We start from the raw sequence: 14,870 nt of genomic DNA, 5'->3' as shown, positions 1-14,870 counted from the left end.
CCTACCTACTTATGTACTTACGTAGATGCTTTACGAGACTTCCTAATCCTCATGCGCAATGCACTGACTGAGCTGCTTTTCAAAACAAACTGGAAGAGTCCTGCGGCTGTATAACTTCTCCGCAAGAGATCTAAGAGCGAATCACAGCAGGAATGCACGCAACAAGAAGCATGGTTGCAACATGAAATGCCGGAACATCCGTTGAAGTTGTATATGAACAGCTGCGGGCAGTCCGTCGTCGCGCCGAGAGGAAATACAGGCGAACTAAATTGATATCAGACTTGAGGACGTCACGCCATTAGCAAAAGAAAATTCAAAGACACTTAGAAAAGCTCGACAGACAACGTTGGAGGACCTTTTGCACCAGCCTGGACCCAAGAAAACCATTATCCACGATATGGCATGTTGTACGAGCCTTGCCATCTACTCCACAACAACGACGTCCCTTCCGAGCTCTGGCTATCAGTCAGATGCGCAGTGAGAAGGAGATCGCGCAAGATTTCTGCTTGCATCTCTCCGGCTCTACAACAGTCGTATCTGCACTGTTCAGGTGCGCTCCACCAACAGTGGACGATCGTCTCGACCTTCCATTCACACTGCAAGAGCTACGTGCGGCGATCTCTTCAATACACTCAAGTGCGCCGGGGCCTGATGGCATTACCTATTCTACCCTACGCCATCTGGGCCCTCGAGCGACTGAAGAGCTTCTGGCTATGTATAATCTCTTTTGGGCCTCGGGAACTGTGCCTGCACATTAGAAGACAAGAAAGATCGTAGCATTATTGAAGCCAGGCAAGTCACCCCATGATATGCTTTCCTACAGACCAGTGGCGCTTGCCAGTTGTATAGGAAAAACCATGGAACGGATGGTTTTGATGCGCCTAGAATGGTTTTTGGAAAAGGGTAATATATATCCAGACTTGATGACAGGTTTCCGAAAGGGTAGGTCGTCAATCGACAGCGTTCTTGACCTAGTAACAACTCTTGAACATCAGAAACCTCGCCGACGATTGACGGCTGCTGTCTTTCTGGATATCAAGGGTGCATTTGACCATGTTCTACATGATGCAGTTTTAAATGCCCTTGAAGAATATGGCATTCGTGGCCGTCTGCATCAGGGGATAGCCAGCTATCTTCGAGAGAGAACGATATTTATGACCACTCTAGACGGTCATACAAGGAACCATCCTGTCTATCGTGGGGTACCTCAAGGAGGTGTACTGAGCCCAACCTTATTTAATGTTGTTCTCGTTGGACTCGTCAAAGAACTCATAGCCGCAGTCTCGGTCTCTGTGTACGCAGATGACATCTGTATATGGACCACGAGCTTAACGCGCTTACAATTACAAACGAAGCTACAGCGTGCAGTGTCAATAACGTCGTAATACCTGAATAGTCGTGGGCTTCAGCTCTCACCGACAAAGAATATAGCAATGGCATTTACGCAGAAGTCAATGGCCTACTACCGCGTCATGATTGATGGCAAGATTATACCTTCGGTAACCCGCTACAAGTTTCTCGGAGTCACCATCGACCGTGACTTATCTTGGTCGAAGCACATCTTTGCATTAAGAAAAAAAGCTGGACAGCTTTGCCCAGATCATTCGACATATGTCAGGAAAATCGCGGGGGCCATTCCAATCATCTCTTCTGCAGCTCTACCAGGCACTTTTTGTTGGATACCTCCGCTACAGCGCGCCTGTACTTTCTCAGATTAGTTCATCTGCCATCCGCACACTTGAAGAAGCTCAGGCTCGCGCACTAAGAATTTGCCTAGGATTACCACGATGTACTTCCACATGGGGCACTATTGCAGAGGCACGCGCATGCCCAGCTCGAGTTTATCTGCAACATGAGCCAATGCGAGTGCATTTAAGGCGACTAACTAGGCATAGTAATCATCCACTGACAAATGTCACAAGTATACGGCCTGACACCGCCTACTCAGAAGCCGTTTTGTCGCAACGGTATCTACTGCCATCGGACTTCGCACCGCATGGCATACCAGAAGCTCCACTCTGGACGATGGCAAAGCCAACGGTGAAAATCTCAATCCCCGGAATAACGAAAAAGTCTAAAATACCGCTTGCGGGTCTCAAACATTTCGCGTTATCCTGCATTGCTTACAAGTACGGGTATAGGCACCCTGCAATGCAGTTTGAAGAACAGGGCGCGCCATCTGGCGACCCCAGCAAGAAGCTTGAAGGCGTTCGCGCGCATGGGCCTTTCTTCGCTGCCATTGCTCAGCGCGGGTACAGCGTCGTCTTTTTGAGCTTTTGTCTTTCGCGTCCGAAATACCTGCGCCTGTTTTCTGTAGTTTAAGATCCGATGGCGTCATCAGAACCGTGTGGTCGCACCCCTGTGAAGAAGAAAAGTGGGCGCAGGTACTGCTCTGTCAAAGACTGCCACAGTCGCGAAGGGACGCCAGGCGTGAGGCTGTACAGTTTTCCGTCAAAGCCTTGGGAGAAGTCACGAAGGCAAAAATGGATTATCGCCGTGCGACGAGTCAAGTAAGTGAATTCCTATTTGTAAACAGAAATCGCTGCACGTTACCAAAGCAGCCAAGGACGAGGTTCATTTTTCAGTTAGCAGCAATCGGGTAACAGTGAACGGGCAGTTTTTACGAGGTGGTCGCGTAATGTCACAGTTTATTGTTTGATCAATGTTTCACGGTTTGTAGGTTGATAATATTCTTGCAAACTTTTGGTTTAAAATTACGGAAATCGTTCTGACGAAATAAATGACATGCAATACGATATTTGGAACTAGTTTGCGACGGACTGTTCTCTCCCGTCTTGTGGCATTTGTTTTTTGAGAATGACGATGAAACTACTCGTAGCCGTGTTCGTCGCAAGGAATGAGAAACTTCATGTTCACCGGAAGCCGCCCTCCGTTATGGTCGTGTTTTATTTCGATGTTACATAATCTTCGCGGCGTTGTCGTGGTTGACGCCGGCGGACAAGAAACGCCAAGGGTCCTGTGCTATCATGAGCGTTTCCTGTCCGCTGACCACTTTGCGCTGTTCATTAATGTTATTTATTCCTGGAATAAGGGACTCTACCACCTCGGCTGCCAAGTCACTTCTTCAAATAAAGGTTTATTCATTATATCATTCATTCATTCATTCATTCATTCATTCATGTTGCATTAGTGCATTATCTACTGTACATTAAAAATGACGAAAATTTGTTGCGGCACTCAAGCAGGGGAGAAAACAGTGTGTATTAATTAAGTGTGTGAGGTTAGTAATACTTAGACAAATAATTGTTAAAGTGCAGCGTGTTGTCCAGCTGTTTTAATCATGAACCTTTCATTGATTGACACTGCTACACCTGTTGCATCAGATGGATGGTAATTACTCATGTTTTACTCATTTCAGTTTTGAGGACTCCTCTAGCTGGCAGCCTAATCGAGATTCGAGGGTGTGTTCCAAACATTTTGTGAATGGCGAGAAAAGCACAATTGAAAGCCACCCAGGTTATGTACCAACAATATTCCCGACCGTGTACAAGAAGAGGTCCACTTCATCTACTGCTCAGCTGGCTAGATTTAATAGGTAAGCTTCTCTCTGATGTGCTACTTGGGCTTGTTTGCATCAAAAGCTGGGACTCTTCAATATGTTACATCTTTTCCCATTTAGCTTCGCCATAATGCGGTTGTCTCTACAAATAAATGTGAATGCATGCATGTAGATGTGCCCAAAACAAAATGCATGTGTGTTTACAAAAAGCAGTGACATCCAAGCTTCTGTTAAACGTGCAGGTGGAAGCAGCGGTACTCTGGGTCATCTGCATCACTGGCTACTCCTGCATCAGCTGATTCCCCTGGACCAGCTTCTCCCTACACAGCTGAGACAGGAGCCATTGGTACCAGCAGCCTTGCCACAGTTGATCTAGCAACTAGTACAGACCTGTTGTACGAGCGGAGCTCGACAGAGGGCTTAGATCTACTGTCCACTGTCGCTGCTGAGCTTTGCACTGCAGTAAAATCCGTGGTAAGCTCCTGAAAATTTCGGAAACTGAAGTTGAATGCCTGAAATTGTACAGCTGAATATGTTCTTCGCTCTTATACCATGCTCAGTTACGCCTCCCTGTGTAGCATAGGCAGCAAGTTAGCAGTGTTGTACTCTTATTGCTCATTCCATTCTCATTTTTTCAGTACAGCACTTGATGCACAATATGTGACAGCATTTTTCTGGAGCGGCTAGTTTGAAATGTTTGTTTATCATCGATAAAGTTTTGTGTTATGACTGATAAAAATGAGGTTGCCACTGTAACCCAACATGGATGTATTTATTCTTTCTTACTGCAATTTTACGCAGGAAACACAAACTGAAGAAAGAAGCGTGTCAAGCAAGAATTTCTCGGTGTTCATGTGCTTCATTAGTGAGTCAGGGACATCAACTCAAGTGACGCATCTTGAGACATGCGACAACAGTGTGCAACACAAGCCAGAGGTCAGTAGCAGGCATAGTGGCTCTGACCACAGAACCAGCTACTTCTCCGGCTACGACAGCATCGCTAAATCTGCAAATGCATTGCAAGACCTGTGCAGTGTCAGCAAAGAAGTGTTTGCAATGCTTCTGAGCATGCTTCCACCTTCAGAGCGAAAATGTGATGTCACTGCTGAGAATAGGCTTCTTTTGTTTCTTTTGAAGTTAAAGCTTGGAATCAGCTACTCATCACTGGCTATTCTCTTCTCGGTAAGCGAAACGTCGGCATCAAGGCATTTCAAGAGTGTTCTCAAAACGCTCGCTGTGGCAACTAAACAATGGATTTTTCGCCCCCCATCAAGAGTGATTCAGGCCACAATGCCAGACAGCTTTAAGGTGCATTATCCTAGCTGCACTATGATTATTGACTGCACAGAAATACGTACAGAGCAGCCACCAACTGTGCAACAAGAACGAGTCTTGTACTCAAATTACAAAGGTGCATATACACTGAAGTTTTTAGTGGCTGTAACACCAGGAGGAATGATTTGTTTTTGTTCAAAGGCCTATGGTGGTAGACTGTCTGATGCCCACATTACAGTTGATTCTGGTTTCCTCGATCTTGTTCAACCTGGGGATACAGTTCTTGCCGATAAGGGATTTCCAGGCATCCAGACAGTTTTAGGAAACCAGAATGCTGTTCTTGTTATGCCTCCATTTCTCCATGCCTCTCAGTTTACGCCAGAGGAGGTTAGGGACACTTACAATATCGCTCAAGTGCGGATACATGTCGAACGAATGATTCAGAGGATTAAAATATATAATGTCTTGAACAACAAAGTACCAACTGAGCTTATTCCATGCATGACGGATGTTTTTCATGTCTGCTGTGTGCTAGCAAACCTCCAGCTCCCAATAATTAAGCGCAAAGAACAACAACAGTCATTTGTCGTGTCTGCATCATGAACAATCAACTTTGCCTCACTCTGGATTACACAAAATGAAATGAACAGTTGATGGGGGAGCATCAGGGCGCTAGCCACCATTTCGATAATAGTACTTGTCTTCGTCTAGGCTGGCCGGGGGTTTCGACAAGTGCTCTTGGCGAAACATTAGCTAGTGGACTGAGGCCTTCATAGCTTTCTTATTTTGCTGTGTTGCCAAGGGTCTCATCTGCCATGGATACTCACTTTGCATTATTTGTTCGAGCTATTTGCATTTTATTGTTTCGAAATTGGACGTGGTCTTTGAGAAACACCGTAATGGTGGGCTCCGGATTAGTTCTTATTTCATTGCGGTTCTTACAGTGCACTGATATCGCAGAGCACACAGGCGTTGACCAATTTTTGCACACTGTTGGTGCCATTTCCATGCAGCTTAGGTCATCTATGATGTTCCATTAACAAACTTCTGTCTCGTGCTGCATTGTGTCACTTACTTGAGCTTGAAATAGGTGAACCGAGCATGTTCTGGAGCGTTGAAAATAGATGTGTGATGCTGTACAGTGGAAAAAGAGCCTGTTTTTGTTTTTTGTGTGTATAAACTTAAGGGACTGGGTTGAGCTGTTTGATGTAGAGAAGAAAAAAAGGTACTGTACTGGCAACATTTGTGAGTTCTGCGTAGTCACCTGCCTTTACATGTCAGTGAATTTTGTGTACATGTGACTTACTCTTATGTTTTCCACTTTTATATTATGCAATCCTGTTTTGCATGATATTTTTCGTATTTGATGTCATTGCCATTAGGCACTTATGTTTTGAAGTCTGTCATATCGCCTCCGAATGTGATTGCATTTCAACCTGCTTTGGATGCGCTAGTTTTAGTTCAGAATAATAACTGTTCCAGCAAGCAGCAGCTTATTGTTTAGCTTCATCGTCATCATCATCAGTCTATTTTTATGTCCACTGCAGGACGAAGGCCCTGTGACCTCCAATTACCCCTGTTTTATGCTAGCTGATTCCAACTTGTGCCTGCAAATTTGATGACTTCATCAGGAAATTTGTTTAGCTTAATATTTACGAAAAGCATGCCCTTCTAGTGCAGCTTCTCAAATGCTGCATTAACTTGCCAACTTATGTTTCTAGTGTGACTGCTTTCAGTGTTGTGCACACATGAAGCAGCAGAACTAGTGAACAAATGACATGTTAACTCTTAATTTTTTTTCTAAGATTGTCAATACCATATACCACTATGTACCTTTTAGGATATAGGCATTTTCTTCGGTTGTGCAATAAAAATGAGAAACGTGAAATGCTTTTTTTTCATTCTGTTTTGCGCACGAAGTATAGTAGTACAAACAAATCTCAGTGAGCACATGCTTTATTTTGCTGCAGCTGCAGCAGGCAGAAGGTAAGTAAAATAAAATCTTTCAAGGGCTGGGATGCTCTCGTAAAGAAAGGCATCATCCCTGCTGACTTCAATAATGACATTTTGCCTGCTAGAATATACAAAAAAATAACACTTTTGTACATTCAACAAGTACAGTAATATCTGTACTTGAGTGAAATATCTGTGCGTCGTCTTCAGTCTTCGGTTGCTGCCTGTTCCCTGGATGTAGTCTAGGATGCTCTCTCCCGAGCTGTCGAACATGTCTGCTTCTTTACACTTGTGGGGACACTTGATTTCCAAAAGGCATGTTTCCCCAGACAGGTAGAACATGCCATCAGGGCTGCCACACAGCCAAGGCTGATCCGGGTGTATGAGCAAACCCATCTGAAAAAGTTACAATTACCTCACTGCCAGGCACTACAAGCACTCAGTGATTGTCGTAGCTTGTCACAGGCATCCATAATGACCAATGATGCTAGTCTGTAGAGTATCGCCTCCACAGTTTAGTGCAAGTTTCATCATATTAAAACATCTGTCCCCATGTTGAAGTTAATGCCGCCCAAAAGGGTAGTGCTTTATTTTTTTGCTTTGAAGGTTATGTCTCTCTCAAGTGTTCATTGAGAGCACTGAACACCAGACTAAAGTTTGACCTCACCTCCACAACTTCAACACCTAGTTGACGCTCAAACTCCATCCGAGCCAGGGGTTCTGTACGGAGTCCTGTTGTCGAAGAAATAAAAAAAAAAGCTTTAAACTTGGCATTGTACAATTAGAATACACATCACTAAAACAAGAATGAAAGAGGTCGACAACCATTTGCAACTACATGTACATGGTTTCTGTTCTGTGATTGTTTTAAGTGCTGTGTATTCCACTAGAAAAACCTAGTACTTTATACACACCATAAGCCGTGGCCTCTGTAGAAAATGGCCTTGAGTTCAGGATGGCCCTGGCAACCTCCTCAGGGCTCCGTCGGGCATGGAGTATTGTGTGGCTAGTGGTACTGCTTATGCGAAACTTCTTTTCTTTGTGCCACCTAAATTAGAGTTAACATACACAATATCAGAAGGATGAAGAGTACATGTAAAGAGCAACAATGTCCTCTGTCACTGATGTTTCCATACCTTAGACAGCTTGACTGGCCCATGGTGGCCACACATAGGTCTGACAGTGACTCACAGACAATATTTGTCTGATAAAACTCCTTCTGCTCTTGCGTCATGAGTTGTACGTAATCCTTTGCTGCTACACTTAGCTTCGGGTAGGTGCCTGATATCTGCAGCACATGCAAGGCGTTGCAAGGTGCTGGAAGCAGCTGGATAATTTTTTCGAGCTGTGAAACCCGCCTGGCTTCTTGTTCTGCTTCAATGCTGATTAAATCTGCCTCACTCCTCGCCATCTCTTGCAGTGCTTCCGTAAATGGCGATACAATGCCCGGGAAGTGCTTCAATGCATAAAATGGGGACAGCTCTGCAGGCTGTTTGTTTCCTACAAAGGGGCTCTTGTAGTCTGGGAGCAAGAATGACAAAATTCATTGCATATTAAGCAATAGCTAATCAGTGTGCTTAGCACAGAACCACATAAAAAAGTGACAGCTATGAAGGTGATAGCCTGAGAAAAGATGCATTAACAGAGCACTATAGTGATAAGGATGACATGAGATAACAGATGTTTCATGCAATCAGTGCTGTAGTCAAAATTAGCAGCACACGTAATATAAGGTGCGTTAACAGCGCAAGGCCACCAGAGGGGACAGAAGAGAGAAGAGAACGCTGACGTACGTACTATGCACATACTATGCAACAGCAATACAACCAAATGCATCGTACTTCCAAACAATTCTTCAATGCTGGCCTTATCATTTAGCTGCGGCTTCCCTCGTGGCTTTCCCCATGCCTGTGGTGCACTTGTGCAGGACACATGATCAAATTCATTCAAATAGAAAGCAACTGCAGCACAGTGCTTGCAGTTACCCAGGCTGCCGTAGCGGCACGTGCATTTGCCACTTTCGATTGTGCGGGGCTCCGTCGTCAGCTGCGAATCGGAATCAGAAGAACAGGCAGCTGAATCATAATGCGAGACCAAATAAAAACAAAGAAAAGTGAAGTCGGGGCCGTAACAAGCATTGAACGCCGGAAACAGTCGGCTAATGCATTTCTCGAGCCTTGTTATATCGCACATGCACAAAAGCATACTTAGGCGACATCGTTTTGTTTACTTACTTTGAGGTCCACTTGGTATACGTGCTTGCTTTGCTCCGACAGACATTTTGCAGAGATCTCAGACCCGTCAACCTCCCGGACACCGAACACATGGTTATTGTCCAGCAAGCGGCGTCCTTTCCGCAGTAGCGATGGCCGAAAATACTCGTCGAGGCCGTGGACCGGCTTGAAACCGCAATGCAGAACCCGCGACATCGCGGGTAGCTTGCGTCTCTCTACGAGTGCTGCCGAGTGAAAACGTTCGCGAGCAAATGCAGTTGCGGTGCAACGTTGATAACAGTTCAAACGTCGCAAGCACAGTCGGAAGCAACCACGGAAAGTAGGGCTCGAAGGGCACTGACACACGGTGGCAAAGTTTCGTTTCCCGGTGGAGCGCCTGCGTGATTGGGGACGCCTCCGTTGGTGGCGCGGATAGCAGCGCGCTGGTGGCGCCGCCCGACGATTGTAGGTTCCCTATACCGAACATGTATTTGCAGATGGTTCTGTTACACAGACCTCTTCCGCGGCAGCTTACATACGGTGGCTAGATGGGTAGGTGTGCCGACCGGGGCGTCTGGAGCGTAGTTCACCGCTTCTCCGCGTCATGACGCAAAATTGGCGCTGCGGTCAATAGAACGGTTCCGCAGCGCGCGTCGTCTGCTACAGGGGGCTGGCGGCGAGCAAAATAAAAAAATTAATAAAGCCTGTATGGGAATAGTTGTATGTCGTCTGTTCGTGTCAGTTTCAAAGGTGAAGAGCTCCGCGTCTCTCGTACTGTTTGCAAGTTCCTGAGCGATGTGGAATGTTCCAGGTCGGAAAAATGACCAGCGAGATTAGCGGCGGCATTGCTCGACCAAAGAAGACCACCAAGGAGACTTACTGCTTCGCTCCAAACTTCAAGTCGCGCTCTCAATTTGTGAGAAAGACAGCGGAAATGTTCGCCTAGGGCTGCTCAGTAGCTTGCTCAGTATCGGCAACGTTAATGAGCAAACCGTACACCGAAAAGCGTACGTCGATGAGCTCCTCGACATTGGAAATTTGCAAGCCGCACATGAGGTGCTCAGCGCCTGCGACATCGAGCACCGCTGCGCTGCTACAGGGAAAAGAAAAGTGACTCTAGGCTTATATTCTATATAGCAGGCTATGTAGCAAGGAAGTTCCTGCAAAGAACAAAGTGCTGCGATTGCTCAGGGACATTACTGAATTCAACAGAATGAGCAGGTCAGGGCTGTTGCTCCCTTCTGAAGCACTAAAAAACTGGTAGCATCGCTCGAAGACGCCTTGGAGCTGTGCTGCAGTTTAAATGAGCTACGAAGGAACATTATCGCCGACTTTGCATCCTTTCTGCAGCTGAATCCTCCGAATATGATCGGCTGTGAGCGGCACAAGAAAGAGCTAACAAAAGATGTTGTGAAGTTCTATTCAATTACGCTCCTTTACTTTCTTGTCAAGGACAAGAACATTGCGCGCGAAAGCAACAGGGAGAAGAGGAATCACCTGAAGCGGAGGCGTGTGCTGTGAATAATGTTTTGATGCGGTGGACCAACGTTGCGACCTTGCTGGCGCTACCCTATTTATGTTGGTGCATCTGCTGACTCAAGTTAGGAGAGCGTTTCTTGTATTTTAAATATATTCTTGAATGTAGCCCAAGACGTATTGCTTTATTTTATTGGAACCAAACAGTGAACCACGTGCACTTACCAACACAATTCGTCTCGTAACAACTTAAATACCGTAACTGAGGCAGCAATAAACACAATAGCTAGATTTCTCGAAATTGAAACATAAGAACTTTCTAAATATCACGTAAACACGTTTCCATATACCGTATAAAACCACTGCAGTATTGTTTTATGCATGGAAAAAATGCATATACGTATCTAATGCAATGGGCTGGAGCGCCGCATTTGTACCAATAAATGTGACCAATCGCCAAGTTAGAAAATTTACTTCAGCATATCGTGTCTTCTGAGTAGACGACCGTAACAAATTCCCCATTCTGGCTTTGCTTACACTGCTCAAAACGCCATTGAATAACGCGTACTTCAAAGCTAGAGCAGAGGCAGCGATCAAACATGCTGCTCGTCTACACAGCGCAGCCGACGTTGCGCACAGCTCAGCCGTTATACTGTCCGCAGCGCCACTTCTGCGTCATGATGCGGAGAAGTGGGGAACCACGCTCGGTCAGCACACCTACCCATCTAGCCACCGTAGCTTACACGGTACCTGCAATGGGGATTACGCAGCGGTTCGAGATAGGACACAAAACATCGTCTACAGCAGCTGAGTTGACCGGCGTTCGAGAAGCAGTCCGCTGCATACTGCAACAAAACCTCTCTAACTGGACAGTGTTCTGCGACTCAAAACCGGCGCTGCAACTCATAAGCAATTATATGAATCACAGAAGCGCATATAGTCCTCTAATCTACGACATCATGGCTCTGCTTACTGAGGCGTCTCAACCCGGACATACCATTGCACTGCAGTGGATTCCCAGCCACTGTGGAATAGCCGGAAATGAGCAGGTTGACGCGGAGGCGAAAATGGCGCACACTGATGGGGAGATTATAAAACTTCCCTTTTGCCGTTATGACATCAACGCCTTGCTACACAACTCCATCAAAACGTCTATGGCGCGACAATGGGGACAACCCCAAATTTCGGCAAGAGCGCCTCCATAGACTTGACGCCGGTTTGCGATTCCGACTTCCACTGCGGAGAGGCCAGGAAACATTGATCCATCGATTACGGCTTCGTGTGGCGTACACTTACAAATACCTTTACAAGATTGGACGAGAACGGGACCCTGATTGCACACTCTGTCACACTCCCGAGACACTAGACCACATACTTTGCGTGTGCCCTCAATATGCGGCCGAGCGAAGGACACTAAAGCGTAGTGTTGACTGTTTGGACTCCCGCCCCTTTTCGTAAGCAAAGGTTTTAGGCGCGTGGAGAAGCATTGATCATGCCCAGCGCACCATAAGATCTCTTTTGAACTTTATGTGTGAGACGGGCTTAGACGGTCGTCTCTAGGACCTGTGCAGTGTATAGTGTGCGAAATGTGTTTGTGCGATGACGTTTTGTGTGGACAACACTACTCCTGCGTGTAGTGTGTGAAAAGTGGACAACCGCGTATTTGACAATGTGTGTAAATAGTAGCTCATTGTACGATATCATAATCACCTGCCACTGACCTCTCCCTGTGTTTCCCACTTCCCCTTACCCCAGTGAGGAGTAGCAGGCTAGAGACACGCTCTCCAGGCCGACCACACCTCTGTTCTCTTCATTAATATGTACTCCTCCTCCCTTGTGCTACTTTGGTTACCTTCCCGTCGAGTGGGGCTCTCTGAAAAACTCCTTCTTTGCTACAAGGGCCCTTACCGCGTCCTATATCAAGTGACTGCTGTCACCTATGAGATAGTTCCTGTCAGCTCGACCGTGTCATCTGGCATAACCTCACGCGAAGTCGTTCACGTCGTACGGATGAAACCTTAGCACGCTTTTCCTCATGGTCCCGTTTGACGCACCGGGACGCTGTTTTTCCGCCGGGGGCCGTGTTACGGTGAGGGTAAGAAGAGAATCACGACGGTCCCGAAGAAGACGAAAAGTCGACACAGCCCGGCCGGGTTCGCTTCCGTCTCTGCGAACATTCTCTATTGGTAAGTACATCTTGTAAATACTTCTGTGCTCGTCACTATATATACGAGCATATATATATATATATATATGTATGTGTGTGTGTGTGTGTGTGTGTGTGACGTGAGCAGGAGGTTGCGGACGTAGAACAACATGGTCGCCCGAACACTGCCTTTATTCGTCAACTTCCTCTGCTTCCATGCACGGACCATCTGTGCACCGTTACACGTTCCCCCTCCCCCAAGAGAGCGCAAACGACAAACATATGCGGAAGCAAGAGCACGCTGATAAATGAAAACAAAATATGCGCAGTTAGTCCATTGTCCCAATTGTCCCTTCAACCACATCAACTTCATAGAAAAGTGTAGCTGTCCGGTAACCTTTCGCATGGTTCTGGTGGACGAGGCTGACTGTTCTGTTCCGGACTACGTCTGCATGCGCCGTAGCTCGTGAACACTGCTCGTAGTTCACGTTCGCCTCCTGATGCAAGTGCGTACAGTTCAAGCGCCTTGTACCAGGAACGGTGGTTGGTTTTCAATCTAGTGCGGATGAAAGGATGCACGTTGCGAGTTTTCTTGAGGATATTGCGCGCACGTAAGAGGTACCGTTGGCTCATGAATTTCCTTGTTTCCGATGGTTGCAGATACGTGTTCTCTGAAATGATTGCTCGTTGTTCGAGGTGGCTGAGGCGAGAAAATGGCACCCGTCCTTTTCGCCGTCGCATGCGGTGTCGTCGCAATTGTCCTCGCCATAGGCGCAGTCTTGACTGGTCATGTTGTAAAGGTCCTTGGTGATCGTTTTTTGGGACACGACCTAGTTGGGTTCGCCTTGGGTTTAGCTGGCTTGCGCGCTCACGCCTTTCGTGTTGTATCTGGGTTTTCGGTGATGCTCTTCGTCGTAGATTATGTCGAAGCCGTCTTCGGGGTCGCTGAAGTTGGTGATGGAGTTGATGCTGATCTTTTTGATGTTTATGCGGGAGCGGCTAGGGTAGTCTTTCTGCACATTTGTCCTTTGATTTGTTTTGCAAACCAACGTGGTATTCTGTAGGTAGCTGGTGCATTGCTCGCTTGTGGGGGACTTGTCTGGTGGCAAAAGCATTGTGTCAGGCTCCACAGCAGGCTCTTCTGAGGCTGCAGCGACGACATGATGAATGGGTGCTGTTGTATTATGGCAGAGTGTGACGCTTAGGGTTTGCGACAATTCTGCAGTGGCAGTGGTTTTTCGGGGTGTTGTACGCGGAAGAAAGTTTATTTGTTGTGAAGTGATTTGGTCTCCAAATGTACATGGCTCATCCGTTGCTGCTGAAGGAGTATTGTCTTCTTCATGAAAAGGGGACACGCTCGTCGTGGTTTCCTTCTGTACTCTTGGCGGGTAGGCAGTCTGTTTCACTTCACCACTGGAAGTAATAGCAGCGCTCTTTGCTTGACTGGTGTGAACGGTACCGTAGTCTGAATTGATGCAGCTTGGAATCCTGGATGCTCTATCATTGGATGATGTGGCTGTAGACGTGACTTCAGCACGCGCTTCCAGTGATAGGTCCGACTACGGAAAATTCGATGTGGAAAGCGCGAACGACGCAATTCTGTGAAGCACGGGCTGCGGAATAAGCGTCATAGCAGACTGGCCTGACTGGAAACCAGGCGGCGGGTCGCACGTATAAGACGAAGTGAACACATCTGATGGATTCGCGATGGCAGGAGTACGATAGCATGATGAAGACGCACATATTCGCGACTCCTGCACGGCACTGAAACCTGGTGGAAGGTTTGGTCTTGAAGCGAAGCGACTTGGATATCGCTCAGCGAACGGACGCTTTACTATGTCCATTGTGAGTGGTGAAATCATGGTAGGCTTGCGATTTTCTTTCGTCTTTTCGGGAGGACCACTACTTGATGAAATTGTCGATGATCGAGTCATGCGTGGCTTTGGTTGGCATTGATGATGTTAGCTACGTGGAGATTGCAGGTGACTACGGCCACCCAGTTGCAATTTCTCCAGCTGTTGGATAATGAGGGAGTCTTCAGCGTATACTTTAAATCGACTGATCATCTCTTCTTTGATTTCTTTCCATGATTCTTTATATTCAAATATGTGGGTCAGGTAGAAGCGAAATGCCTCATCGGTCAGGTATTCATCGAAGCTGGCGACCATGATGCAGTGGTTGCGTGGACCTCGTAGAAGCGGAACCAGTCTTCCACGGGCCCATCGTCCGCTGATCCAGCGTACTTGGGGACGTCCAAGGCTTCCGATGGTGTGGTCATGATGCTGGT

The 14,870-nt window shown here is 46.8% G+C and overlaps 2 protein-coding genes across 3 annotated transcripts; one reads left to right on the top strand and one right to left on the bottom strand.

The window, feature by feature from the left end:
- The first annotated feature begins 2,346 nt into the window (after positions 1-2,346).
- On the top strand, positions 2,347-5,401 carry LOC119440105 (uncharacterized). 2 transcript variants are annotated; one of them, XM_037705045.2, is made up of 4 exons: positions 2,347-2,510; positions 3,380-3,556; positions 3,763-3,994; positions 4,322-5,401. In XM_037705045.2, exon 4 carries the CDS (start codon positions 4,373-4,375, stop codon positions 5,396-5,398), a length of 1,026 nt encoding a protein of 341 aa, XP_037560973.2. In that variant the 5' UTR covers positions 2,347-2,510; positions 3,380-3,556; positions 3,763-3,994; positions 4,322-4,372; the 3' UTR covers positions 5,399-5,401. The 2 variants fall into 2 exon arrangements, with proteins under 2 accessions (XP_037560973.2, XP_049519047.1); XM_049663090.1 differs by lacking the exon at positions 2,347-2,510 and having other exon boundaries at positions 3,298-3,556.
- A 1,350-nt stretch (positions 5,402-6,751) lies between these two features.
- LOC119440104 (uncharacterized) lies at positions 6,752-13,698 on the bottom strand. Its single transcript, XM_049662755.1, has 6 exons — positions 13,456-13,698; positions 8,734-8,794; positions 7,885-8,269; positions 7,663-7,796; positions 7,416-7,480; positions 6,752-7,144 (listed from the first exon to the last, which is right to left on the bottom strand). The coding sequence occupies exons 1-6, from the start codon at positions 13,696-13,698 to the stop codon at positions 6,752-6,754; spliced, it is 1,281 nt and encodes a 426-aa protein (XP_049518712.1).
- Positions 13,699-14,870: the final 1,172 nt, after the last annotated feature.

Source organism: Dermacentor silvarum, chromosome 2 (genome assembly GCF_013339745.2).
Source record: "Dermacentor silvarum isolate Dsil-2018 chromosome 2, BIME_Dsil_1.4, whole genome shotgun sequence".
Taxonomy (NCBI): domain Eukaryota; kingdom Metazoa; phylum Arthropoda; class Arachnida; order Ixodida; family Ixodidae; genus Dermacentor; species Dermacentor silvarum.
This window is presented reverse-complemented; position numbering and strand designations above follow the sequence as displayed.

Bases quoted from the DNA above. Each gene is read 5' to 3' on its own strand.
- LOC119440105 (XM_049663090.1), top strand. From the start codon at position 3,345: ATGGATGGTAATTACTCATGTTTTACTCATTTCAGTTTTGAGGACTCC. The intron at 3,557-3,762 runs GTAAGCTTCTCT...TTAAACGTGCAG, and splicing joins CAGCTGGCTAGATTTAATAG to GTGGAAGCAGCGGTACTCTG. The intron at 3,995-4,321 runs GTAAGCTCCTGA...AATTTTACGCAG, and splicing joins GCACTGCAGTAAAATCCGTG to GAAACACAAACTGAAGAAAG.
- LOC119440104 (XM_049662755.1), bottom strand. From the start codon at position 13,698: ATGCTTTTGCCACCAGACAAGTCCCCCACAAGCGAGCAATGCACCAGC. The intron at 8,270-8,733 runs GTAACTGCAAGC...TCTTGCTCCCAG, and splicing joins GTGCCGCTACGGCAGCCTGG to ACTACAAGAGCCCCTTTGTA. The intron at 7,145-7,415 runs GTGAGGTCAAAC...TAACTTTTTCAG, and splicing joins TAGGTGTTGAAGTTGTGGAG to ATGGGTTTGCTCATACACCC.